The sequence below is a fragment of the Drosophila guanche genome, unplaced genomic scaffold (assembly GCF_900245975.1).
Source record: "Drosophila guanche unplaced genomic scaffold, DGUA_6, whole genome shotgun sequence".
Taxonomy (NCBI): Eukaryota; Metazoa; Arthropoda; class Insecta; order Diptera; family Drosophilidae; genus Drosophila; species Drosophila guanche.
The window spans coordinates 6,051,538-6,075,775 of NW_022995750.1; the positions used below are offsets into that span (position 1 = coordinate 6,051,538).

Below are 24,238 nucleotides of genomic sequence, written 5' to 3' on the forward strand. Positions count from 1 at the left end.
TGTATAAAAAGCTTAAAGCAAACTATATAATGTAAATTTAATTGGCTGCTTGTTTTTTTCTTCTATTGATCTGTCAATAAGGTAGGTAGAAAGAAAGGCTTTCCAAGAACAACTCATACCATACAAATAAAATGTTTGCGACATAGCACCACAACAATTGATTGTGTTTAATGAACATACATTTATTTAGTTTGGGCAAAGACAAGCAAACCTGCTCGTTTGTGCGAAAATCGCTGTACCGTTTGTTTTTCATGTTTTTTTCTTTACTAGTGAAAAATACTAATGGAATTCTGCTCGTGCGTATGTGTGAGAAAACTTGAATTAGAAGACGGGCTACGCTAAAATCATTAAAACAAAACCATTGACAACAGAGCTCAAGGAATTACGAGTAATTAGAACTAGTCTTGCATACATGCATTGTGGTACATATACCGGGATTTAGAACAGATCAGATTCTCCGTCTCTGGTAAAATTCAAACGACACTGAGGACTCCAGTTTAGTGGTTGATGGTGGTGGTGGTTTTGATTGAAAACAAATGGTTAAAGCAGCTGAACCAAGGCAGTTACAACAGTATTCATAGTTATATGTAGAGAGGTACATATTCATTTCATTTCGTTTTGCTTTCCTTCGTTTTCATTTTCGTTATTGTTAATACTCTTAAAAGGGCGCCACGCAACCTTTCAAACGACACAAAACACACACATTCACAAAATCATTTTGACGTACATAAAACTCTAGTTACTTAAATTAATTACAATTCTTCTCTTCATCTCTTCAATTGCACCGACTAACGCGCTCCCATACAGATGTGTGTGTTTTCGCTCTTCATGTGTGTGTGTGTTTGGATGTGTGTTCTTTCATTCAGGGTGCATTCACGGGGGATCCACAATCCTGCCATCCACTATCCGCCATCCATTGACACGATTGCCCCACAAAGACAACAATGAATACATACAGACAGACAGACAGACAGACAACAGGCGACATTGAACAAAATAAAAAGTTAATAAAACCACTGCGAGCTCGTTTAGAGCATTTTACATTTAAATCTACGATTCGGCTTATTAAGTTTACGTCCCCTTCTCCCCTTGTTGTCCTTGTCCTTTCGGATCTCGCGCACCAGTGTGTAAAATGCATCATCAACGCCCATGCGCGTCTTGGCCGATGTCTCAATGTATGGAATGCCGTATTGTTTGGCCACCTTCAAAGTCAAAAAGTAAAGAGGATTATTAAAAAATGAACTAATAAGTTAAAAACTACTCCGGCTGACTACGACTTACCTCTCTTGCCTGCTCGTTTTTAACGTTCCACGTGGTCAAGTCGCACTTATTGCCTACCAGCACCATTGGCACCTCCTCGGCATCCTTAACCCGTTTGATCTGCTCTCGGTATGTGCCAATGTCCTCAAAGGATTTTGCACTATTTACCGCAAAGACCAAAAGGAAACCCTCGCCCGTGCGCATATACTGATCCCGCATGGCCGAGTACTCCTCCTGTCCAGCGGTATCCAAGATGTCCAAAAGGCAGGTTTCTCCATCTGCAAGAACAGAGTTCTCAATCAGAGAGTTTATCACATGTGCAATGCCCCTGAAATACTCACCAATGACCACTTGCTTTCGGTACGAGTCCTCGATTGTGGGATCGTATTCGTCAACAAAATGATTCTGAATAAGTTGGATGGTCAACGCCGATTTCCCAACGCCTCCCGCACCAACAACAACCAATTTGTATTCCGTCATTGGTATTCCGCTTTTGATTAGCCGTTGTGTCTAGCGATCAACGTGGTGCACTGGTACAAGAACCCGCAGCTGCAGTCTTTGGGGGTGCGTGTCTTAGGATGCGTGTGGCTGTGTGGATGTCTCTCCTGGGCTGCAAGTAAAGTAAATTAATAATTAAAAATGATTAAAATAAATTAAACGCATAATTAGGCACAAATTAATGTAAGATGGAATCCGCCGCTTGGCTTCCATATTATTCTACCACAGATGCATACAGTGACGGACAAATGTTTGGCACGACCCCATTTTGGAAAAATTAGCTTCCAGATGCCGATTAAAATTGTTTCTCAGATAACATAAAAGCGAAAATAGGCTGTAATTGACTTTGGAAATTAAAAACGTTTCAATTAAAGTAAACGAGCAGCTTGCACCAACAAAAAAGCGGAGATTTTTAGTTTTGACCTATCACACCTATATTTATACATGCATATGTACATACATACATATGTATACACAAACACTGTCCAACATATAATTATAATTAAAATAATCCGTTCAAGCCCGCTCCAGGTGGAATACAATTAAACAGGAAATTTAAAACCGGGGGTCGCACGCAGACTGCTGTCCGCCACTGTAGGTAGTATGCACACACAGACACAATAAAAGAGATCAATGACTCAAGCGCGTTGCAGCCCTCAGGTTCTTTATGAATATTAATTTTCATGCGTCTGAGCATCGGAATCGTCACGATTTGGATATTGATGGGAATTGCACAATTTTATTAATTAAATAGCAGTTTATAAATGCAGAGCAGTGCTTTGATCGTTGCTGTTCTGATTTTTTCCTGCCGGGGCTGCACAAATGCAGACCTTCTTTGTTGCTGCCTTCTCTATTAGCTCCTCCTTGTTTTTCTTCTTTGCGTCTGTCGAGTTTGGGGTCGCGGGACCGTGCAACGCATTCACTTGGCACGTTTCGGGGTCACAATTTACGGTTTAACGCAACTTCGGGCGATTAAACGACTTTTAATAACTGGGTTTAGTTGCAATTACATTAAAAGAAAACAATAAATTCGTAACTTATTTCTGCAGCCCTTCTTCTTCTTCAGCACTATGCGACCGCGGATTTCTCGATAAAATATACCGCCTGACCGTCACAAATATACCGTAGTATACCTCTCCATGTTCCAAATACATGGTAAATATACCAATGAAAAACAATTTGTTATACCCGGTACCAACGATACGAAAAAAACTGAAAACGCAGGATCATTGAGGCTGGCTACAGCTGCCAGATTTCCAAATCTGGATCAAATCGGATACTCCTTAGAGCCGGAATGGCTTTTACTGTGGCATCTTTTCAACCGCTTAATGTGTACGCAGTACGCGCTGACAGCACTGCCTTTCGTGATATTCTTAGATTCAGCTGTTCGGCTTAGGATTACTATCTAGGGAAAGCATTAAGAACTGATTCTACAATTCTATCCGATAAATTAAGCAATTTTGTACAATCTATCTTTCTTTAAAGACTACTCTTGTTTGGGATTCCAATAAAATATGGGCTCATAGAAAAAAGGTAAATTTGTGTACATTGTTACTACACCATATTATCTACATTTTTTTTGTATTATCGACACCGTAAAATACTAAAAATGGATCTAGTACTCCATTAGGGTTGCCGCCTACGGTCTATTTTGAGGGTCAGTCACACTGAGCACCATGCTTGATAAACTGAAATTCAATAATTTGGTAAATACATGAAAAAATACGTATTGTTTTATAATTATTATTCCGTACGTATACGCAGGTAATTACCAACAAGAAAGTCATCCAGCAAGCACGTGCACAAACGGTTTCCAAGCTTGTGCAGAAGCTAAGGAAGGTAAAAGATGTCCTGGCAAAACATCCGGACAATGAGAAACACAAGGAACGCTTGCGCAAAAGCAGCGAATGCGTGGCCCAGCTGAAGGCTTTAAAGAGTCTGGACATTATGCGCCAGCTGCTCCTACAGGATGGCAAAAATCCCAACGCTGTACTCACAAATGGCCGGTCAACACCAGACGAGGTGGTTCTGGCCATGCTGGCGCTCAACAAACTGATGAAAGCGCTGGTTGACACCTTTCGCCAGACTTTGGCCCTGGACAGTGATAAGGATTCCAAGTGGCGTGAAGAGATTCTGGAAACGAGCAAGAGACGCGTGAAGCTGGAACGCACTGAGACGAAGAAGAAGCAACGCAAGGAAATCAAAGAGCAGAAGGCCCAGACGCGCAATCGACTAGAATGGCTGGAAAAGAACAAAGTGGGCACCGTAGGTGGAACTGATGAAACAGAAGCAGATGTATTGCCTGCGACAGAGTCAGCGATTGAGGAGGTAGAAACAGCCGAAGAGCAGAAACAGAAACCCAAACAAGAAAAACCTCTGCGTAATCCTAAAGTGGCCTCGGTGAAGAAAGAGGAGAAGTCAAAGCTTCGGGAAGAACGAAAACAGAAACCCAAACAAGAAAAACCTCTGCGTAATGCTAAAGTGGCGTCGGTGACGAAAGAGGAGAAGCCAAAGCTGCGGGAAAAGAAGCAACCGCAAAAGGAGAAGAAGCTCGAAATTAAACCCAAACCCATTGACATCAAAGAAAAGCCACGCAAGCGAGAACATGAGAAGGAGGCGAGCATTGAAAAGGAGATCAACGATGAGAAGGATCGTCCAACACATGTCATAGATCCATTTTTCATCACAGAATCCGGTCAACCGTATTTATCCAGCGCTGTAGTTCATTCAGAAGACAACGAGAGCGAAAATGAGGAGCCAATCCCTCATCCTGCCAAGCGAACGCGCAACGAAAACCGACCAAGTTACAGCCGAGAGAAGCGGAGGCCAGAGATTAATAACAAGAAACCCACTGAAGACCTTCATCCATCCTGGATAGCCAAGCAGCAACAGAAACCAGTCATAGGGCACTTTAAGGGCAAAAAGATCAAGTTTGGCGATGACGGACAAGCAGCAGAGATTAAACTTCCAGCTGTCGAGCATCATTCTGCTCCGGCTTTCGCTCATACTCCTACTGCCACCTCCATGGAAGGCATGCATCCCTCTTGGATTGCAAAACAAAAGTGGAAACCAAAAATTGCCGCCTTCCAGGGAACTAAAATTAAGTTTGACGAAGATTAAAGTAACTAATTGACGTATTTTTCCGATTTAATGACTAAATAACTGAAAATGCTGCAAAGTTAGACGCCAATCTTCGGCACATAGTGCCCTCGGGCCTTATCCGCACTGCGTAGTTTGTCGATATCCACATCTGGGAATTTGCGACGCAGCACTCCCAAATCAAAGTTGGGATTGCGGCGAAGAATCATCATTACCTCATTGCGAGAGCGGCTAAAACAGAGACAATTATTAAATAATTAAGTATAATTTTATGTTAGTTGTGCAGAACATACTTCTTGGCCTTGCGCTTGGCATTGTAAAGCTGCTCGCGGTACTTGAGCAAAAATCTATTCACAGCCCGGCCGCCGAAGCCAATGTTGCGGGATTTGATCCATTTGAGGTTCATGAAGGGTGGCAAGACATGCTCGCAGGATTTGTAGTTAAACTGCAAGCCAAAGGAGTTGTTTACCCTCTTCTGGGGTCGTTCTCCTGTTTCACCCGTTTCCAGCAAATGATAGGCCGTGTTGCGTTCCCTCACCACTTTCTCTAGATTGTCCATGGAAATTTTCACCTACAAATAAATGGCTCAGTATCTTGTGCATGTTTACCATTTAGATGTTACCTTATCCACTCGCTCTGGGCTGGGAAAGATCTCCATTTTGTCATTGCACTCGTGCTCCATGGTAAGAAGCATATTCCGTTCCTTCAGCAATACAAACCAGAGCTGATGCAGCTCCTTGTTGGATTTGATGCGCAGTTCCTCCGTCCTCCAGGCCCGTCCAACCTTTACATCGTTCTCGCTCCAATGCTTGGGGTCATCGAAGAACTCCATCAGACCATGCCGCATCGGACTGGTGTGCACCATTTGAGCATGCGGCGTTTGAAGAGCTGCAGCACTACGTATTATATAAAAACAAAGATGAGCGCATGCCAATAATGCTTTAATAAAACCACTTGTCCTGCTGAAACCCACCACAAGGACTGCCATTGCTGCTTTGGAGCAGTTAGAAGGCTTTTTATCGTCGATGTTCTCACAGTTTTAGCCAAATTTAAAACTTTTATTAAAGTTGCAGACATTTTTCGGTACTATGGCCAGTGTGACCGCGGAATCGAAGGTATATTGCAGAGTGACCATGCAGCTCCAGGTGGAAATCCATGGATATGTATATTTCGGTATAAACTGGGGGTCAGACTGTATAGCTTATCGATAAATCCGCGGTCGCACTGGTTCCGTGCGTGTTTTGGTCTTTTGCGAAAAGATAAATTGAAAATTGTCAAGTAGAGTTTAAATAAAAGTAAGGCCCGAGTGTTTTCCCATCATGCAATAAGTAAATGTAAGTTATTACTTTCAAAATTGTAAAAATTAGCTGGTCAAAAGTAGCTTGTAGTTCTATCCACTTGGAATGCAGGAACGCCAACTTTTCTATGTGGGTGTGTGCGTGTGTCAGTGAGTGTGATATGATGGTGTTTGTAATGTTCAGTACACAAATTTAAATTGATAAAAATGCAACAATGGCAGCGATTCTAAATTGCAGCGAGTGTGTTTCCTGGTGACCAAAGTGCTTATTATTTGTTCTTTAAAAAACCTAGTTGGCACCTTCTGAAGGCTGGGCAAAATCAAATTCATTGAAGAAAAAAAAAAACAAATCTAGAGCGATGTAGTAATCCGCCAGTGTTGCCGAGCAGTCGCACAGTGCTCAGAATAGTAGCAGAGCCCTCCTCCCTCACCGTACACAAATATTTATCTGGAGTCGGCGTTATCAGACGGTTTGGGTGAACTCCCCAGTAAAATTTAAAGTTCGATGCTCGTCGTGCGTGTTTTCCATTGTTTTCTACGGTCTATTGATTGCAGTGCTGGTGTTATATAAAGTGCAGGCTTTCATTGAATTAAAAGGTCAGGCATAAATAAAGCGCCCAGAAAGTGAATTGATTGATCAATTTGCCAGAGTGGAAAGAGGTGGTGAGGAGCGAGTCGCTTGTAGGGTTTTCTGTCGTCGCTTCTCATGTTTTTCCCCATTTCTCTTTCGCCGTGTTTCGTAAGACTTCTGTTCTGTGCTGGCTATGCGGTGAACGCCCAAAAACACAAACAAGCCCGCTCGCCCGGCCGTACATACCATTTGTATGTATTTATGTATGTTCGTGTTTTGCTTCGCTTCTGTGTGTACATATGGACGGGACGGCTGCTCTTTTGTCATGCAGGGTCAATTTCCCCGATGCCCCTTACTACTTTGGCCATACATATAATTGGAAGACACTTACTTGCCTTTCATATCCGTAGGCTCGGAATTTCTGTCTGGCGACACTTGTTGCTTCTGTTAATTTTCATGTTAGGGTTAACGTTAACAGAGCTGTTAAGATCCAGAGACCATGTTTCGCCTTCAATTTGATTATCACGTTCATCCTAAAAATAACAAAAAATATAGGAAACCAACTTATAACATGTCGCTGTACAGTGAACTCGCAAAAGAGTGAAATGTTTGGTCAAAGAGTGAAATTGTGATTGATTACAGTGAACAGTTGTTATTATTTTAGATTCAATTTACAAAAAAGACTAGCGTTGGGCACGTTCTCGTACAGTGATACTTGTGATCCGCTGGGTACTCTTTTGTTTTTGTGGCTCCAAATTAAAAGAATGTTCCGCTGCATTACTGTATAGAGCGTGCACTGTATGTACAAATAATCGCATCGAAAGGGGTGTATAATAATAAGCACTACTAGCATACATAATGTGACGCCCACATTCCCAATTTGTGGCGTAGTTTATTATTATAGTGTGCTATTATTGCCGAGGTTTATTACTTCATCCTATCGAAATATCATAATTACTTTGATAAATGTGTATGTACATACTATGGTATGCCTTTTGTTTAATTATTGTTTAAGTAAGGCTCTCCTCTGCGGCAGGTAATGTGGAGGCAGTGAGTAGTTGTGCTGTATTCTCTTGAAGCTCTCTGCTCGATTCATTCACGAAATATGTGCTTGTGCATCAAAGAAGAAAAGCCAACGAAAGTTGTCCGCCACATTACCGGAAATGCAGTTGCAGCCTGCAACCGCAGCAACCACAACGGCGACAAAGTGTTAAACAAATGAAAAATAACCAAGAAGAGATGGCAAGCAAAATAAAGATAAAGATCAAGAAAAGAAAAGAAGATCGGGAGCACGGAGCATGGAGGAGCACGCAGCATCAGCCACTTCACACGAGAAGCATTACCAGTGCAGAGGGGAAAAAGAAGGGCAATAAAGAAACCGAAAAGCTCAACCCCCCCTCTTTTTCTTCCTTCCTTTTCTTCCTTTTCGAAGGCCAGAGAGACACACAGAATGTCAGAGAACGAACTGGCAGCAGCTGCTCCTGCAGAACAAAACGCTGTCACTGCAACCCGTAAGCGAACGATATCCCCATCAAGTTCTCTGTCCCTACGATCGGATCCCAAATCGATTATTGAGATACACATTTCGAATGAGAACAACACAAAGAAAGCTTGCTTAGAAACTGAGAGCGAAAACGGAAATGGAAGCCCAGAGGCGAAGCAGAAGCAGGACAAAGAACAAGAACAAGAACTATCCAGCAGTAGTCAAGCAGCAGCACTGCTGACGGATGAGGAGGAGTTGCGTCATAAGGAGTTCCGAGATAGTTGCTCCATCTTCTTACAGGACCTGCCCTGTTTTAAGTTGCAGCAGGAGCAGCATCCACCCACTGAGGAAACAAAGAAAGTGGTATCGGAAGCGGAAGCGGAGATTCCCAAGTGTCGCGAATGCCGCAAACGACATGTGACGCCCTCCGCCAGTGAGAGTGATGCCATCAGCAACGATGTCTATTGCAGGTTCTACGAATTCCGACGCCTACAATACAACGACAAGGGAGAATTGAGTGTGGCCGGGTTCCCGAACCCCTACATCGAGCCCACAAAGGAGGACTACAGCATTTGGCAGCCGGACGGAACAACCGCTCCGACCAGTGGCTTCATGGACATACAAGTGTGCCGATACATACTCCTCCATGCGGGCGATCAGTTCTGCTATCTGTGGCGGCAGGAGGCGGAGGCTCTGAAGCTGCACGAGAATCCCGATGGAACCATCGCCTGGAAAAAGGCTGTGAAGGGCATACGAGAAATATGCGATGTGTGCGACACCACGCTGTTCAACTATCACTGGACCTGTCGCAAGTGCGGCTTTGGTGTGTGCCTGGACTGCTTTAAGGACAGAAAGGAGGGGCAACGATTGCGGCGCGTAGAGACGGCCCTGCAGAAGGGTTGTGACGAGTATCACTGGGGGCTCTGCACCGATCCCAATGGTCCGCAGCAGCATGCCATGACCGAACTGATGCTGACACAGATCATTGCCGGCGATGCCCTGAACGTTTTGGGCAGATTGCTGCACGAAGTACGCACTTTATGGCAGGTGCCTCAGGTATGCGGCTGCCTGCTGAGCAAGCAGGAGGTGAAAGATCCTCAGTTGAACGCCTTCATACAGGACATGATCAAAGAGTCGCAACTGAAGCAGCACACGAGCTTCTCCTCGCTGGCCTCCGAGCAGAAGCTGCACCAGCAGCAGAGGCTGGAGCAGCTGCACTCCAAGAAGCTGGAATTCGCACGGGAACGGGGCATAGACTATGTCCCAGGTCGGGTCTGGACAAAAGAGACCCTGGGAAAGGATCCAATAACGAGTGCATTCGATAACTTCAAGCACATCAACTTTCTGCGGAAGGGTTTGGCCGGTTTGAGGAGATTTCTGCCACCGAGAGCCATGACCCTGGCCCACTCCACGCAGCTGGCTCCGGGCGTGCCCCACGAATGGCTGTGCGATGGCAAGCTCTTGAGACTCACGGATGCCATGCATCCGGACAACCGTGTGCTCTACCAGGAGGTGTGGAAGTGTGGCCAGCCCGTCATGATCTCAGAGGTGGCTCGCTCTTTGAACCTTGATCTGTGGCATCCGGAGGCCTTCTGCCGGGACTTTGGCGACAAGCCAAACGATTTGATCAACTGCCTCAACGGCAATCTGGTGCCCAATCAGCCCATGCGGCACTTCTGGGAGGGATTCCAGTGCATGAACAAGCGTCTGCTTGACGCCAATGGCAAGCCCATGCTGCTCAAGCTGAAGGACTGGCCACCGGGCGATGATTTCGCCGAGATACTACCCACTCGGTTTGCAGACCTCATGCAGGGACTGCCGATGCCGGAGTATACGTTGCGGACGGGAAATCTGAACATTGCCAGCTGCTTGCCCAAGATGTTTGTGCCGCCCGATCTGGGACCCAAGATGTACAACGCTTATGGTTCGGCCCTGCACCCCGACAAGGGAACGACCAACCTCCATCTGGACATTTCGGATGCCGTTAACATAATGGTCTACGTGGGAATACCCCAGGACGAGGACAGCAAGCCCCAGCTGGCGGCCACTCAGCGAGCCATTGCTCTGGGCGGATGCGATTATATTACGCGCGCTCGCTGCCAGTCGCCCGATGTGCTGCCCGGAGCGCTGTGGCACATATTCCCGGCTCGCGATGCGGATAAAATTCGCGATCTGCTCAATCGCGTGACGCTGGAGAAGGGCTTCCGTCTGGAGCCCGATCACGATCCGATACACGATCAGAACTGGTATCTGGACGACAAGTTGCGGGCCCGTCTATTCAAGGAATACGGTGTGGAGGGTCATCCCATTGTGCAGTGCCTGGGCGATGCTGTTTTCATACCCGCCGGGGCACCGCATCAGGTTCAGAATCTGCACAACTGCATCAAGGTGGCCGAGGACTTTGTCTCGCCGGAGAACATCACGCACTGCTATCATCTAACGCATGAGTTCCGACGCCTCTCGCACTCGCACACCAACCACGAGGACAAGTTGCAGATCAAGAATATCATTTACCATGCCATCAAGGACTGCTGCACCATCTTGACGAGGGCGCTTGACGAACGCCTTGATGTGGAAATGGCCAAGCTAAAGGGAGATTAGATTGCACCATGATCATTTGTCTTCACTTGTTCTTAGACTTAAGATTAACATTTTAATACCGTCAAGTAATCCATTCAATCAAGAGAATTCAACTTTATTCAATCAAATACATTTTTCTCTAATATGAGCAGTAGTTGTAGTAAATATATCAAAACGATTGTGTACTAGTCTTTTAAGTTAAAATTTGCATTCAATAAATAATCAAATAAGCATAATCAAACCTTGTCATTTATTATCATTGATTTAGTGTTTATTTATGGAAGAAAATCAGAGACAAAGGAGCACTAAGATTACAAATTTTAAGTATACTTGAGTACACCATGGGCAATGTTTTTTTTAAATTTATTCTAAATTTAAAGCTAACATTAAAGTTAAATTTATTATTTATTTATTTATTATTTTATAAATGTATATATTTATGAATTTTAGTTTGGGATTGTTTTTTGAATTACCGTTTATTTTTATTTAGCTGATTTTTGTAGGGTTACATTTAAATTTTAATTGATTCAGACTTCTGAGTCTGTACAACAAATGATTAATTTGGTAATTTATTTTATTTTAGAGTGACTGCAGAAACCAAGAGTGGGAACGTCCGTGAAGAGAGCATTACCATCGCCTAACGACCAGTGCCCATGCATGTTGAATTCAAAAAGGAAACGAAAACAGAAACTGATGATGAGGTGTCCAGCGCATGCCCAGGACCAGACAAACACTACCGGCAACATCCGTTCATGGTGCTGCGCATGAGCCAGAGCTGCTAGAGAGCTGCTACTGAGAAGTCAGGTTCAGCGTCAATTAGGAAGCAATCAAGCAAAGCCTTTACGAAGACTGAGAGGGAGAAGGAAAATAATAATAATAAATTAAAGTTTAAGAACCACGAGGGACGGAACACATTCCGATAGACAAGATGACGGTGGATTTCAATGATTACTTTTGGGTAAGGCTCAGAAATTAGCACAATGAAGAATCCTTAATCACTTTATCAACGTTTTGCAGGGCGAGAAGAACAATGGGTTCGATGTGTTGTACCACAACATGAAATTTGGACTGGTGGCCAGCAAGGAGCTGTCCGAGTTCCTGCGCGAGAAGTCCAACATTGAGGAGCAGAACTCGAAGATGATGTCCAAGCTGGCGCACAAGGCCAGCACAGGGACATTGAACAGCACCTTCGCGCCGGTGTGGACCATACTGCGCACCTCGGCAGAGAAGCTCTCCACCCTGCACATGCAAATGGTGCAGAAGCTGACGGAGCTGGTCAAGGACGTGGCCAAGTATGCCGATGAGTTGCACAAGAAGCACAAAACCGTCAAGGAGGAGGAGTCACAGACCCTGGAGTGTGTTCAGGCCATCCAAACGTCGACGGTGGCGGTGCAGAAGTTGCGAGATCTGTATGCCAGCAAGGTGCTGGAGCTGGAGAAGCTGCGCAAGGACAATGGCTCGCACAAGGATGCGGAGAAGCTGGAGAGCAAGCTGAAGAAACTGCACGAGGACTACAAGGCGCTGTTGGATAAGCACAACCCTATTAAAAACGAATTTGAGCGGCGCATGACTCAGACCTGCAAGGTAAATGACCTTCCTTTTTGTCTCCCGGTTCCTGGCTAACAGTTGCTTTTATTTTTGCAGCGTTTTCAAGAGATCGAGGAAGTCCATCTGCGGCAAATGAAAGAGTTTTTGTCCACCTATTTGGAAATGCTGCAGAACAATCATGACATGGTGGGGCAGGTGCATTCCGACTTCAAGCGTCAGTTTGTGGACATGTCTGTGGATAAACTGTTGGAACAGTTTGTGCTCAACAAGTATACTGGCCTTGAGAAGCCGGGTAAGACATCCAATATCGCTTATAAGCAAATATCTAACGTCCTTTCCCCACGACAGAAATGCCCGAACTAGAATGTATTGCTCTGTCGAGTGGTTTGAGGCTCCAGCAGCCGCAGGCCTCTGCCACGGCATCCAACTCGAATTCAGCCACAAGTATTCAAGCAGCTCTTCGGTCTGGCAGTGCAGCAGCCGCTTCTGGCAGCATTGTGTCCATGGATCAGCGAGGTGATGCCGTGGCCGCAATTTCTTTGGGCAGTGGCAGTGCGGCTAGCGGCAGTATTCCATATGCCGAGGACGCCATACTTGGGGCTGGAGCCGGGTCACTGGCGTCACCGCGTCCCACATCGCCAGACATTTCTGTGGTTGGTCAGCCACAGCCAGCCACCTCTACGGTGAAGAGCTTGCGTTCGTGGTTCATGCCCACAGCCAAGCAGCAGCCTCAGCCACAGACAGGTGCTGGAAATTTCGGTATGAGTGGCAGCACCACCAACAACAACAATACCACCACCAACAACACCACCACCACCACAACTACAGCAACGAACAGTAGCAACACAGCAACAACTGGCACGAATAATCTCACCACCAATATCACCACCAAAAACTCTTCTATATATGAGGACAATAGCAATGAAGGTTCATTCTCTTTGATTTTGTTTTTATTTTTATTTTTTGTGTTGCTTTTCGACTCGTATGTTGTATCTTATGGTTATAGTATTTCCGACTAAATTCAATGTTGTCTGATCAGTTTGATCTATTTGTAATATAAATCAAATCTGTGCCTAGAACTATTTACGTGATATCGGGAGTAGCCCTGGACTAACCTTAATTTAATTTATTCACATTTTCCAATACTTTTTCATTTGCTATTGGTTTTATTTCTTGGTCTAAATGTTGTAAATTAATCATTGCATATTTTCCCCGTTCATCCACCACTGTCCTTTATGTCTAAAGTATATGGATTCCTTTACATTTAGTTACTTTCTTTCTACCAATCGGTCTATTCAAATGTACACTCAAGCACCAGCCAATTAAACTAAGGGATTACTTATACATACACATGCACACAAAAACACACTCAAGCACACACCACACATCACATGAATGCCCAAGAAGCCGCCTAACTAACTATCGCCATCTCTTCTCTGTGCTTTTCTTCTGTCTCTTTGCCTAATATACATACGTTCCATGCTTTGCCACCTCTAACATCATTGATCATCTCTCAATCATCGTTCATCCCAAATCAAAAACGCATTATCCATGACACGCACTGATCGACTAATCAAAATCAAACAAACTTTAGATCAGCAACAACAGCCGGCCGAGGCCTTAACACCAACTGCCAGTGCAGGTGGCGGCAAAAAGCAAATAATGAATGCAACGACAAGCGAGCAGCAATTATCGAAATCATTAAATGAGCAAGAACACCTCCAACAGACAGCGGCAGCAAATACCACCACAGTAGGAGTAGCAGCAGCCCCGACAGCAGCCGCCACAACGACAACGTCCAGACGTGCAACGTCACTTTTAAATATATTTACATCAAACTCTCAGGGTAAATGAATCTCAATGAAAGTGATTGAATCCACCCCGCTCCTGCCCTGTCCTGTACCCTGTACCCACCTGTACCTGTACGAACCATCCGAAACGCATGCTTTAAGTTTAGGTTAAATATGTGAATATTTAAAGGCTTTTCTGTGTGCACCAGCTAATTGCGTATTCTAACCTCATACCCTGATTAACATCCAAACCATTTGGAGCACTCTATGGCGGTGTTTGAGTCACGAGTTCGCAGCAAATAATTACATTTAAGTTTCCAATGTAAACTATAAACTATTCCATAGGAACTAACCATTTGCCCGAAAGTTTCGAGTGTCTCGAATGTGTTGTACAGTGTCTCGAAGGGTGGCATATCGTTTATCCACTATGCTCCCCTCAAATATGTATTGTATATGTGTTCTATTAGGCTATAGCTTGCATAATCTTAAGCCATCTCAAAGCTAACAAATTTTATAATCAATGTTTCGCTGGCAGTGTCGGGCATCTTAAGGAGTCGCCGTGACAAGACGAAAACTAAGAAATCCAAAAAGAAGAAAGACAATGAGGCCGCCGAGCACATACAGGAAGAGCGTCTGACCAGGTGGGTACTGGGGACAGTATAATCATCCGCAATCCTTTGCTAACACTCTCCCAACTCTCTCTCTTTCAGCACGGATAGGGCCAACAACACCCTGCTCGATTACGATGATCATGGACGCAGCATGAAGACACAGAACTCGAGTGGCAGCAGCGCTGGCGGCGGACTGGCAGCCTTGTCTGTGACCTCCGCTCAGGGCAGCGTGGACTCGGCTGGGGCCAGCAGCATGGGCGGCAGTGGGGGAGCTGCCGGGGCCAGTGGCGGCAGCCTACCTAATGCGGGAGGGGCTCTTACCACGTCGGCTTCGACCACGGCTCCTGCTGGTGGCTCCAGCGGTACTGGAACTGGGACTGGCTACGAGGTGGATGAGGAGGGCTTCAGCATACAGCCGGCCAAAGAGATCGCCTGGGAGGAGGGTCAAGATAAGTGTAAGATTTGCCTGCAATGTTCCCTTGCAACTGAAGAAATACTAACGATTGGGACCCTTTTAGCTGGCAGTTTCTATTCCGACTCGGATACGGACTCTGATAATGATAAGCAGGAGCGGCGCATTCATGTGAAGATCAAGCCGCTGAACAATGGCCAGGCGCCGATGTCGGCAAGCGTTGATGAGCTGCGTGCGACCGTCGAGAACATTTCCCTGTCTCCAACTGGAGTTTTTTCAGTATGTTATGCTGCGCTGTCTCCATTCCAGATGGCTCTCTAATCTATCTATCTTTATTATCACAGCATCACAGCCAACAGCTGCAGCAGGGAGCACGAGGGGCACCGGCCTCGAGGCAGCAATCGCCCGAGATTTCGAACGCCTCAACGCCCACGGCCAGCGTGCATCCGTACGCACCTCTGCAGAGTCCCACGTTGTCCAACAACAACGCAAACAATGTCAGCAACAATCGGTATGCGGATCTGGGAGATATCTTCTCGGAGCTGGGCGAGATGAGCATGTCAGCCCCGGCATCGGCCACACTGGGCAAGCCAGGGGGACGCCAGATACCGACACCAACGTCCGCGTCTGCAGGTGGAAGCATAGCCATACCACGGCCTCCATCGCGTCGCTCGGACATGATTGCAATTGGACCAGCCGCAACGAACACGGCCCCTGGGCGCGGGAGAATGTCTCCGGCTCCCGTGACGGGAGCTCCCATGAATCGAGCTGAGAGCATTGGCAGTCTGGAGTTCCGTACGGCTATTGGGGGAGTGGGCTCCTCGCGGGGACCATCCCCGCTGACAATTGGTATTTCGGACACAATACCGCTGGCGGTGGCCTTCCACGAGATAATACACGCCTACTTCAGGGGCAGCGATGAGTCGCGGTGCCAGGTGAAGGTTTCCGGTGATATGATGCTATCATTCCCCGCCGGCATTGCCGGCCTGTTAGCCAATAATCCCAATCCAGCCAAGCTGGGTTTTCGCATTAAGCATGTACAGAATCTTGAGAATCTTGTTCCCAATGGGAAACTGGTGCAAATGTGAGTATTGGTTGGATATATTTGTTGGTTTAATGCTAAAGGACTGTCTCCTCCACACAGAGATCGCCAGCAGTCGAGCGCATTGAGCACTATGCTAGAGTTCAATATGGGAGCATTGACGGCCCTTCTGCGAAGGCAGGCGGAGAACAACCCGACGGCCTCCTATTTCAATGTGGACATACTCAAGTACCAAGTGCGAACCAAACCAGGTGCCAGCTCGTGTCCCTTCCAGCTGGTTAGCTACTGGAAGTGCGAGTCCAGCTATACAGCCCTGAAGGTGGACTACAAGTACAATAACCATGCCATGGCCAGTGCTTCGCCGCTCCTCAACGTGACGCTGTCCGTGCCCGTCAATGGCTCTGTGCGTAATGTGCAGTCAAAGCCCCATTCTGCGTGGTAAGAGTGAGAGGAGAGCCTTCGCATTCAGATACCCAAAAACTCATTTTCTTCTTGATTGTTCTGTTAGGTTGGGTGAATCGAATCGTTTGGTATGGAACTTTACGGACATATCGCAGAATTCCCAGGATGGTGGTGTCGGCACCTTGAGGGCTCGCCTCGAGCTCAACGATGGTCCCTCAACACCAGCCCTGTTGGCCACTCAGTTCAACTGCGAGGGGACTACTCTATCGGGCATCGAGTTCGAGCTCCAGGGCAGTGGATATCGCCTGTCGTTGGTCAAGCGGCGCTTTGTGTCCGGTAAGTTTGAGCGGTGGGTGATACATTTTTGGGACCTTCTAATATTTGTTACTCTTGCAGGAAAATATGTGTGCGAGGGCGATGGTATACGTAGCGCGGCGACACCCACACCCCCATCGGTGGGCTCTACCAGTCCGTATTCGGCAAAATCAAATTAGTTTTTCGCTAAATTCAACATGACAACGTGCGGGAATGGAAAATGGCAATATGGCAATAGGCTCGTGAAAACCTAGAGAAATTTTGTAACTAAGCTAAAAAATCACATACACCCACACCACATACACAAACACACATGTATCACAGTAGTGTCGCGTCTCTTTGAATTTTCTTGTGAGCTTTTCTTTATGTATTTTTGTATACACGGAATTTTGTTTCACGCGTAATGTTGACTCTACCTGGAAATGGAAATGGCAATGGCAATGGCTCCGATCTGGATGGTATTATTTGTTATATATACACACACGTTCGAGTATATATTAAATTGAAATGTATGTATTTATTATGTTTAACTGAATACGATGTAAACGTAGATGTAATGTATGTAGATATCTAATCACACAGAACGTTGATTTTATGCTCACTTTTGTACACACACAACACAACCAAATCCAAATGTATTAAATATAAGATACAAAACCTGCATTTCTTCTCATTCGGAGAGTTCGCTCTGCGGACTTTGTTTTTGTCGAAGCGAACGATTGGATTGCTGGTTTTTTGTCGATCAATTATCAAATTTAGGCAATGAAAATTACGAAACAGGTTTTCGGCTTCTACAGCTCGTGACAAATGGTATATGCATATGTACATATGTGCTTATGTATATGAAATTAGCAATCAGTTTCGAACAGAATAAAATTCATAGAGAATGTTGAGAAAAGCGTCGAACAAATGGCTGCTTGGAAGGAATCCAATCAATTAATTGTGGGTGCAAACCAAACAAAAATCTGCGAGGCATTAGCCTCAAATTTAATGTGTAAACTTTTGTAAGAATTTCGGAAAGCATAAAAACAACAGCAGCTGCTGTCGCTCGTCGCGTCGCGTTGCTGTTCTGAAATACGATGGCGATGACGTCACTCTTTAACAAATTGATCTCAAGGTCGCGACGTCAGACGCCTTTTCATTTCACTTGGCACACTTGACTGCTGTATGGGTTGTTCTGTTGTTGTGGCTGCTTCTGTGGATGCCTGAATAAATTGCATTTAATCATAGAACGAGGCGCTTCGGGATGGCATGATGCTCTCTTTGTGGAAGGGAAGAGTGCTCCACAATTTGCTATTGTTGCTCCCAGCCAAATAACAATTGTCGTGTGTGTATATAAATGATTACTATACATTAACATCTCTTGTCACACGATAAGATTAAATTACAAAACAATTGTTGTGAGCAAAAGTTGCTGCAGACGGTATATATGTACACATGAATGTATATACCGCTGTATGAATATAAAACAAATAATTGTTTAACAAAAGCAGCAGACAACTCAGCAGTTCTCGCATTTGTTTGTTTGATGTATGACATTTACAGCCTTACGCGCTTAATAATGCAAACTGTAACGCAGATGCTGGAGGAAAGAAGAGTATGCCATTTATTTTGTTTAACAACATTGCACTTTATTTAGATTGACTTGCATTAGTAGAGCTTAATACACACATACACATACGTATGTACATGTACTAGAATTAAATTTATTTTTAGATATTACTGGTATAAATTAATTGGGTGATTCCTATAGCTTGCACTTTGATTTGTTTTTAAGGAGTTGTTTAGCCTTAAACTGAGTAAACTGTAATCAACAAGTTGCTTAATTAACGTTAATCATTTTAAAATTATTAGAGGGATAAGTTGAATTCGGTTCGTTTGACAAGCACACACCCTGTAGCTGTAGCTATAGCGATAAAGAAACACCACCAGAAACACCAACTTAAGGTACATATACGTTTTGCATTAATAAATGGGCAATTTAATATCACTATCTGCACAGTGGAAGAGAGCTGTTTTTTTGTATCATCTTAAAGCTCAAAAAAGGTTCCATTAATAGGTCTATACCGTGGATATATAAACCAATATGAAGGGGAAGATAATTATTATTTCCGAAAATAACGCATCGCTAGTGTTCCACTGTGCATTTAGTCAATTCACGATGATAATACACATGTGTACATTCCGTACATTCGTGTGTACATACGAGTATGTTTTAGCTTTGCCATAAATATGGTCGATTGCCGGTGTGTGGTGCGGTCTGTGTGCTTCTCTAAATAAACTATAGCTGACATCATTTCTGTTAACATATTCGCAGTTAAACCTCCATATCGCAAGGCGACATATTTCGTAAGCAGATTTAGTTAGTAGATCTTACATCTTACAGCACACTGGCCATTACACTGCATTTGCTGGCGCAAATTCCATTCGTTTCGCCTGCAAGAGAGATGAAAGAGGAAATAGATTTTAAATTGCAAAACAACAAGGTCATAAATTTCAATGTACTCTGTAAGCATTATTGTGCATGTTTAATTGCTTAATTGCAGATCAAATAGATCACTTGATCGATAGAACAACCAATGGGGCCCCAGGCCTCAATTCAGATCGGTTTGGCAAGCAAACATTTTTCCCATTTATTCATATTCAAGGTAAACTGTTTTCAACAGTTGTTGGCAACGCAGAGGATAAAGACATATCTAAGGGACTATTTTTAGATTTTTATTTACAGTTACTTTTACCTGAACCTGGTCAAGAAAGGTAGAGAGGAGCAGCAAATGCTAGAAAAATAAACTCAAACGCGCCTGGAATAAGTTTTTGTGTGTTGAGGTTTTGTTAGAAGTGCGCAATTGACGCCCGCCGGTTCGTATGAATTAATTTAAACTTTTGTGCTACACACGTAAAATCGATTTCTATGTACGGCTGGCTGGGCTGTTTATTTGCATATTTTCTCTTTATAGTTCGAGCGCAAAAATTCCACACAAAATTCAAGGTGGAAAACTGGTGAGCCCACAAGTAAATCGAATTTTCTTATAAACAATGTTTATTCTCTCTCTTTTTATTACACTCGTATTCTTTATATTCTCATAGACAAAAGATCGGGTATCGTACCCACCTCCATCGTTATTCCCAGACGATTAGTCGATCGATCGTCAAGCCTAGTGATAAACCAGTCAGCAAAAATAAGTAGCACAAAAATGTCTCCCTATAAGTAGTAGCTTGGCATGGCAATGCACTGTTAAGCGTTATGGCCTTATCAGACGACCTCAGCACTAGGCCTTGAAATGGGGAAATTAATCAAATCAAATGGAATAAAATATTGAGAGTGTAGGTGCGGCCGGCACTCCAGAATTTTTGGAAAAATTCGTCGATACGAATTCTTAATCATTTATAGACAACTGACTCAGCTCATGACAGAAGCTTCCGTTGCGAAAAATTGTGTAGGGAGAAACGTTAGCCAAATGCTTCTTTCTATATACAGCAATGTACATACCTACCTACACATATGTACATATATATGAACGTAGGTTTATCTATATGAGAATGTGTGCACAGCAGTATATGGAAACCGTTAAACAAACAAACAAAGTCCGAGGCATTATGTAAAGTAAACAAATGAACGAAGACGACCGAACGGAAGGGCCCAAGAAACTGAAACGCTTTTAATAGTTTTCCGTTTTGAGCGGAGAATGATTGAATGGGTGGGTTACAGTGGGAGCATGGTAAGATACATAAATACGAAAATTTAGGAATACTTCTCGATAAAAGCTCCCCTCCCACTACAATTTGAACGTAACAATCCATACATATGCCCGTATCCAATCCAAACCAATCCCCAAACATGGATTGAGCATGACTTATTCAATTGGGAAAAGGTTTCAAACACCTTCCTGCTAATAAATCTAAAATCTCGTAACTATATTTGCGGATGCCAAATGTTGGATGGAAGGTTTTTCTGAAGAAATGGATCTGCGTTGCTGACTTTACGAACGAACTCCAACGATTTGCATAGACTTGCACTGAACTGATTCTAAAACATTAAATTGGTTCACTGAGTCGAGGGATTACTGTTCTCTGCAGTCACGTCTCCCAAGGTCAGCACACACCCATCATAAAATGCTCTTTTTGTGGGGTGGGCAAAAGCAAAACTGCGCCCCCAGCAATCATCTTACCTGTGTGGCTATGCGTGTGTTGGGGTCCTCTGTAGAATGTTCCTGCTGACTGCCACGCCCCACTTTATAGGACATAGTTGCGCAGCTTTTCGGTGGGAAGCGTGCGATTGGCGAAGGACACAATCGCCGCCGCCGGCTGGCTGACTGATAGATCACAAAACACATGGCACTGGTTATCCTTGGAGCTGTGCGAGCGACGCGCGACGAAGGCGAAGATGGTCTTCTTCTCCGTCTGCCCCTCGCCGGTCCACATCCGGCTCTCGGGGTCGATGGCGCAGTGGGAGATTACGTCCGCCGTGTAGTGCTTGCGGAAGAACTTCTTGCGGGTGTTGTCTGTCAGGGTGATGCCCTGCGACGTGACTTTGAAATGGACTTCAGTGGGCTCGGGCAGCTTCTGCTGGGCGTACATCAGCCGTATGGCCTTTCGGATGGCCTCGTTGCCGGTCAGCGACTCTGTGTCGCAGGAGTACAGCCACAGAACATTGGTGGCTGCCCCATGGGTCAGCAGATGCTGCTGGGCCGGCGTCGCCACCAATCCCGGCACTATATCCTCTTCCGGCAGGCGCAGCAGGCAGGGTAGAGCCAACCGGTTGATGGAATGCTCGAACACCAGGGCCGAGAGTGAGGTGAAAACGGGCTCATTCTCGCAGCCCTTCAAGCGCACACCCTCCCGAGTGGGCTCGATGAGAAAGTGACGCACCAACTCCTGGGAACCTGCCGGCGGCTGCGCCACTCTCACCACGAGGCCATAGGCGTTCTTGTACGTGGTCGAGTCGCGCACCAAGAAGGTGCCGGGCTGTGCCGAGGCCAGCAGAGCAATGGCATCCTCCCGTGACAGGTTGGGCTTGTACCAAAACTTGGCGGAGCTGCGGGCAAATCGAACAGAGTCGGCGGCCACCTCCATGGGCGAAAGTGGCAGCTCTTGTGGCGAGCTAAGGCGCTGCTGTTGTTGCTGCTGCTGCTGTTGCCTGGGAGCCATCTGGTAGATGGACTCGGCTCCCAACTGGGTTAGCGTCGTACCAACCGTACCCCCAAATGGAGTTCGAGGAGTGACCGGAAAGGCTGGCGTTTCTGGCCTGCTTGTGGGACTAGGCGTAGTCTGGCCATAGCCAAAGCCATTGGTATTTGGGTTGTTCACTCTCTTTGTGCTGGTGGCATAGATGGGCGATGATGGCGATGTCGATGTCGATGGCAATGGCGATGTGGACCTGACTGTGGCTGTGGACACCTCGCGACGTGTGCGCGTGAGTGTCTCCAGGTTGCTCTGACCATAAACAGCACCCAGTTGCAGTTGCGGCTCCAACTGTCGTTTGTATGTCGCCTCCAATGGAGGTCGTTCCATGCTGTTAATTGTGTGATAATTGCGTTCCACAGCTGTGGATGCCAAGCGGCGGTTCACCACGCCATCTGGCACATCCTGATCGCTTAGGCCTCCACCCAGCTCGTGTCTGTGCTCGTGCCGCTGATCCTCGAACTGAATAGTGCGCGTATGATAGGGCGCCGGAGCTGGCAGGGAGCTACGCTCGGTGTTCATGTCATCCAGATGGAGGTTGAACTCGAAATCGTAGTTGTACTTGCTGGCCTGCCCGTTGGAATGACTGCTCCGATATCCGTTTCCATTGTAGCCATTTCCCTGCCCATTGGGGCTGGGGTAATAGTGGCGTTGCGGCGGTGTGGGCGGCACCCTCTCCCTGCCGTCCCTTTCACGATACTCGCTGAACACCTTATCGCGCCTCTCCCGCAGCAGCTGCTCGAAGTCATCCCTCAATGGTGTTGGCGTCGTGCTCCCCGACCTGTAGTGGTACGTATTGGCAATGGTGTTGGTGCTCGACGCCGTACCATTCGTTCCGTTTCCAAGTGTTTTGCGAACCAGCAAAGGGCTCGTCAGACGAGGTTGGGGCTTTATCATATCATTGGTATTATTGTTATTCGTATTACTGCTATTTTTATGGCTGCCGAAATCAAAGTCTAGGAAACTATCCGCTCGCGTCGGTGTCGGAGTTTTGCGCAAAGGTGTCGATGTTTTGGCCATTCCATAGCTGAAAGGCAGAGAGTTCTCGCGCGCGTGATAAGGTATGCCATTTCCATTTCCATTCAAAGTTCCATTCCCATTGCCATTGCCGTTCACATTATAGTTTTTATAGTAATTATTATTATTATGATTGGCGCTGCTGTATTGGTATTTGTGGTCCGTCGACACGGCAGCACTATCTTCGTACGGCGACCGCATTGTTTCGCGAATTCGAACTGACTGAAAAAGTGAGCTTCGCCAGAGACACAGATACAGATACTACATGCAAACATATATACATAGCGGCGGCAGCAGCGCACACCAGCAGAAGATACTCGTACAACAAAATGTGAAGTCCATGATGCAACTATCTAAGGAGGTCTCGTTGGCTGCCTTCACTTTGTTTTTGCACCATTAGAGTTCAGTGCGTGTTTGCTTGTCGACGCACAATATGATATTTTAGATTTTGCAGCCAGAAAGTTGCTATTTATTTTAGAATTAAGAGCGTAAGAAAACAAATATTTATTAAAAACAAAATTAATGCCATTCCATTGTCGTTTCACTCCCACTTACTTCGCAGAGCCCTTTCCCTCGCACTTATTGACACCATTGTTAGGGGCGCCGTTCCGCTGACGAGACCACCTTATATAATTTAATCATGGTCGGCGTTGGCGTTCGCTCTTGGGGCATTTTACGTTCTCTCTCTCTCTCGGTCCGTTCTCTCAATGTGTGCTTTGTTGGCCAACAAACAAATCAAACTCTTCAAGTCCAAGTCGCTTGCGTCTGTACTAGCCGTGCACTGTGGGCCTATTCGGTATTAGTATCAAACAGTGGGGGCTGATGTATTATTTCCATACGTTTCCTAAGATATGGACCACTGTTCTTGTACCGCAGGTACACTCACACACACACTTGAGGCTGGCTGCTTTGGTGTTGGATGATGCCAAGAGAGATCGATCCGCAAGCGAGAGTGGAAGAGCACGTCAGACAGAGAGAGGGAGAGAGAGGCGGCGGTGATGTCATCCAAACCAATCTACGAATACACACAGAAGAGGCGAAACGAACTAATCAAAACAGGCAATCGACGCACATACCGATTAGAGTCCCTCCGCAGATCCCGATCCCCCGCACATTTCGATTTATAATCCGA

The 24,238-nt window shown here is 45.6% G+C and overlaps 6 protein-coding genes and 1 long non-coding RNA gene across 11 annotated transcripts; 4 read left to right on the forward strand and 3 right to left on the reverse strand.

Moving 5' to 3' along the window:
* Positions 1–161: 161 nt before the first annotated feature.
* Positions 162–2,835, reverse strand: LOC117586634 (ras-like protein 1). Its single transcript, XM_034276855.1, has 4 exons — positions 2,589–2,835; positions 1,602–1,870; positions 1,282–1,538; positions 162–1,202 (listed from the first exon to the last, which is right to left on the reverse strand). Exons 2-4 carry the CDS (start codon positions 1,738–1,740, stop codon positions 1,029–1,031), a joined length of 570 nt encoding a protein of 189 aa, XP_034132746.1. The 5' UTR covers positions 1,741–1,870; positions 2,589–2,835; the 3' UTR covers positions 162–1,028.
* Positions 2,836–3,374: 539 nt separating this feature from the next.
* Positions 3,375–4,895, forward strand: LOC117586629 (serum response factor-binding protein 1). Of its 2 annotated transcripts, XM_034276849.1 has the most exons (3): positions 3,378–3,464; positions 3,523–4,167; positions 4,261–4,895. In XM_034276849.1, exons 1-3 carry the CDS (start codon positions 3,435–3,437, stop codon positions 4,876–4,878), a joined length of 1,293 nt encoding a protein of 430 aa, XP_034132740.1. In that variant the 5' UTR covers positions 3,378–3,434; the 3' UTR covers positions 4,879–4,895. The 2 variants fall into 2 exon arrangements, with proteins under 2 accessions (XP_034132739.1, XP_034132740.1); XM_034276848.1 differs by having other exon boundaries at positions 3,375–3,464; positions 3,523–4,895.
* Positions 4,892–5,987, reverse strand: LOC117586632 (39S ribosomal protein L47, mitochondrial). Its single transcript, XM_034276852.1, has 4 exons — positions 5,831–5,987; positions 5,480–5,753; positions 5,151–5,428; positions 4,892–5,088 (listed from the first exon to the last, which is right to left on the reverse strand). The coding sequence occupies exons 1-4, from the start codon at positions 5,932–5,934 to the stop codon at positions 4,938–4,940; spliced, it is 807 nt and encodes a 268-aa protein (XP_034132743.1). The 5' UTR covers positions 5,935–5,987; the 3' UTR covers positions 4,892–4,937.
* Positions 5,988–6,053: 66 nt separating this feature from the next.
* On the forward strand, positions 6,054–17,565 carry LOC117586685 (F-BAR domain only protein 2). 4 transcript variants are annotated; one of them, XM_034276939.1, is made up of 13 exons: positions 6,054–6,191; positions 11,372–11,746; positions 11,806–12,372; positions 12,433–12,628; positions 12,685–13,263; positions 13,931–14,182; positions 14,662–14,767; positions 14,837–15,192; positions 15,256–15,428; positions 15,494–16,233; positions 16,294–16,629; positions 16,700–16,929; positions 16,990–17,565. In XM_034276939.1, exons 2-13 carry the CDS (start codon positions 11,717–11,719, stop codon positions 17,085–17,087), a joined length of 3,663 nt encoding a protein of 1,220 aa, XP_034132830.1. In that variant the 5' UTR covers positions 6,054–6,191; positions 11,372–11,716; the 3' UTR covers positions 17,088–17,565. The 4 variants fall into 4 exon arrangements, with proteins under 4 accessions (XP_034132830.1, XP_034132832.1, XP_034132833.1 ...); XM_034276941.1 differs by having other exon boundaries at positions 12,685–13,095; XM_034276940.1 differs by lacking the exon at positions 6,054–6,191 and adding an exon at positions 6,632–6,751.
* Positions 6,064–10,950, forward strand: LOC117586686 (lysine-specific demethylase 3B). Its single transcript, XM_034276943.1, has 2 exons — positions 6,064–6,191; positions 8,158–10,950. The coding sequence occupies exon 2, from the start codon at positions 8,176–8,178 to the stop codon at positions 10,807–10,809; it is 2,634 nt and encodes an 877-aa protein (XP_034132834.1). The 5' UTR covers positions 6,064–6,191; positions 8,158–8,175; the 3' UTR covers positions 10,810–10,950.
* Positions 17,566–18,513: 948 nt separating the features above from the next.
* LOC117586687 (tensin) lies at positions 18,514–23,333 on the reverse strand. The gene is made up of 2 exons (XM_034276944.1): positions 21,078–23,333; positions 18,514–19,344 (listed from the first exon to the last, which is right to left on the reverse strand). The coding sequence occupies exon 1, from the start codon at positions 23,305–23,307 to the stop codon at positions 21,142–21,144; it is 2,166 nt and encodes a 721-aa protein (XP_034132835.1). The 5' UTR covers positions 23,308–23,333; the 3' UTR covers positions 18,514–19,344; positions 21,078–21,141.
* LOC117586688 lies at positions 19,357–19,914 on the forward strand. Its single transcript, XR_004574008.1, has 3 exons — positions 19,357–19,394; positions 19,455–19,767; positions 19,866–19,914. It is a non-coding gene; the product is annotated as an uncharacterized LOC117586688 (long non-coding RNA).
* Positions 23,334–24,238: the final 905 nt, after the last annotated feature.